This window comes from Phoca vitulina, unplaced genomic scaffold (assembly GCF_004348235.1).
Source record: "Phoca vitulina isolate PV1807 unplaced genomic scaffold, GSC_HSeal_1.0 scaffold4, whole genome shotgun sequence".
In the NCBI taxonomy this organism is placed as follows: domain Eukaryota; kingdom Metazoa; phylum Chordata; class Mammalia; order Carnivora; family Phocidae; genus Phoca; species Phoca vitulina.
Genome location: NW_022589707.1, coordinates 5,585,801 through 5,587,056, shown reverse-complemented (window position 1 = coordinate 5,587,056; position 1,256 = coordinate 5,585,801). Strand labels below are relative to the sequence as shown.

The window sequence follows — 1,256 nt, the reverse complement described above, 5'->3', positions numbered from 1 at the left end:
CAAGTTTCCTTACTAAAAGGTAGAGGAGAAGTATATATACCTATAAGATTTCTTCAAAAAGCGAACTAACAAATTCTCCCCCTTCTGAGACATTCAACTTTGTATATATTAAAATGATTCGTTCTTGCGGGGAAAGGGGTATGGCAGGTTAGCTCTGCAGCTCAAGCATTTGTCAAGGACAGTGATGTCACTGAGTGACTGGAAGCCCAAGTTCTATTTCCCAAAAACAAAACTAGAAGACATGAGATTCTGCCTTTCACCTGAAATGGCCACCAGGCTCTTCTGTGTGGCTCTTTGTCTCCTGCGGGCAGGTGAGTACAGGCGGGCTTCCTTCCCTGGAATTCCCAAGACCTCAACACAAGCCTTCCTCCCAAGATGACAGCATTAGTCTGTGTCACTCTCTATTACAGGACACATGGATGCTGGAATCACCCAGAGTCCAAGATACGAGATAGCGAGGACAGGAAAGGAGGTGACTCTGAGATGTCACCAGACAGAGAACTATGACTATATGTACTGGTATCGACAAGACCTGGGACATGGGCTGAGGCTGATCTATTATTCAATCAATATTGGCCGCACTGAAAAAGGAGAAGTCTCCGATGGGTACACTGTCCTTAGATCAAATATGGAGGATTTCCAACTCACACTGCTATCGGTTGCCTCCTCCCAGACATCTGTGTACTTCTGTGCCAACAGTTAACCCACAGCACCACACAGCTGCCTCCTCTTTGCACATAAAGCGTAGTTAGACTGAGCTGCCCTGGACTCACGAGGCCTGGTCCGAGCCCCAAAAAGGCCCTGCCTCTGGTGGAGCCACGGAACTCTTGCCAGCATGGGAGCCTTACGACAGTGGGCAATATGACCCTCAGGGTTGAAGTCCATCCCTACACCAGTCTCAGCCTGACTGGACATCACCGCAACATCCTTAGCTTGCTGGTTCTCTCTTCTGCTGGCCTCTCTTTCCACTCGCAGAAGGAAAATGCATCTTTAGCTGAGATACATGAAGATTCCCTTGATAATCTCAAAGCCCCCACATTCTTCTCTGCCTTCTGGGTTTCAGTGACTTCTTTACTCCTTACTCCTTTCCCCAGGCTCTTCTACCCTTCAACTTACAAGTCATAGACCATCACTCATACGGTCTCTGCTCCTGGCTGCCTTTCTTCTGTGAGGTAATAGCGCTGCAAGGTCCTGTACTGTTTGCCCCTCCCCCCGTCTCTCCACCATCACCCTGCCCAGTCTCCCCGGCTCTCTCT

The 1,256-nt window shown here is 49.0% G+C and overlaps 1 gene segment (V, D, J or C); it reads left to right on the top strand.

Moving 5' to 3' along the window:
* The first annotated feature begins 265 nt into the window (after window positions 1-265).
* On the top strand, window positions 266-703 carry LOC116630413. The segment is given in 2 exon segments: window positions 266-311; window positions 411-703. Coding segments are annotated over 2 exon segments (339 nt in total).
* Window positions 704-1,256: the final 553 nt, after the last annotated feature.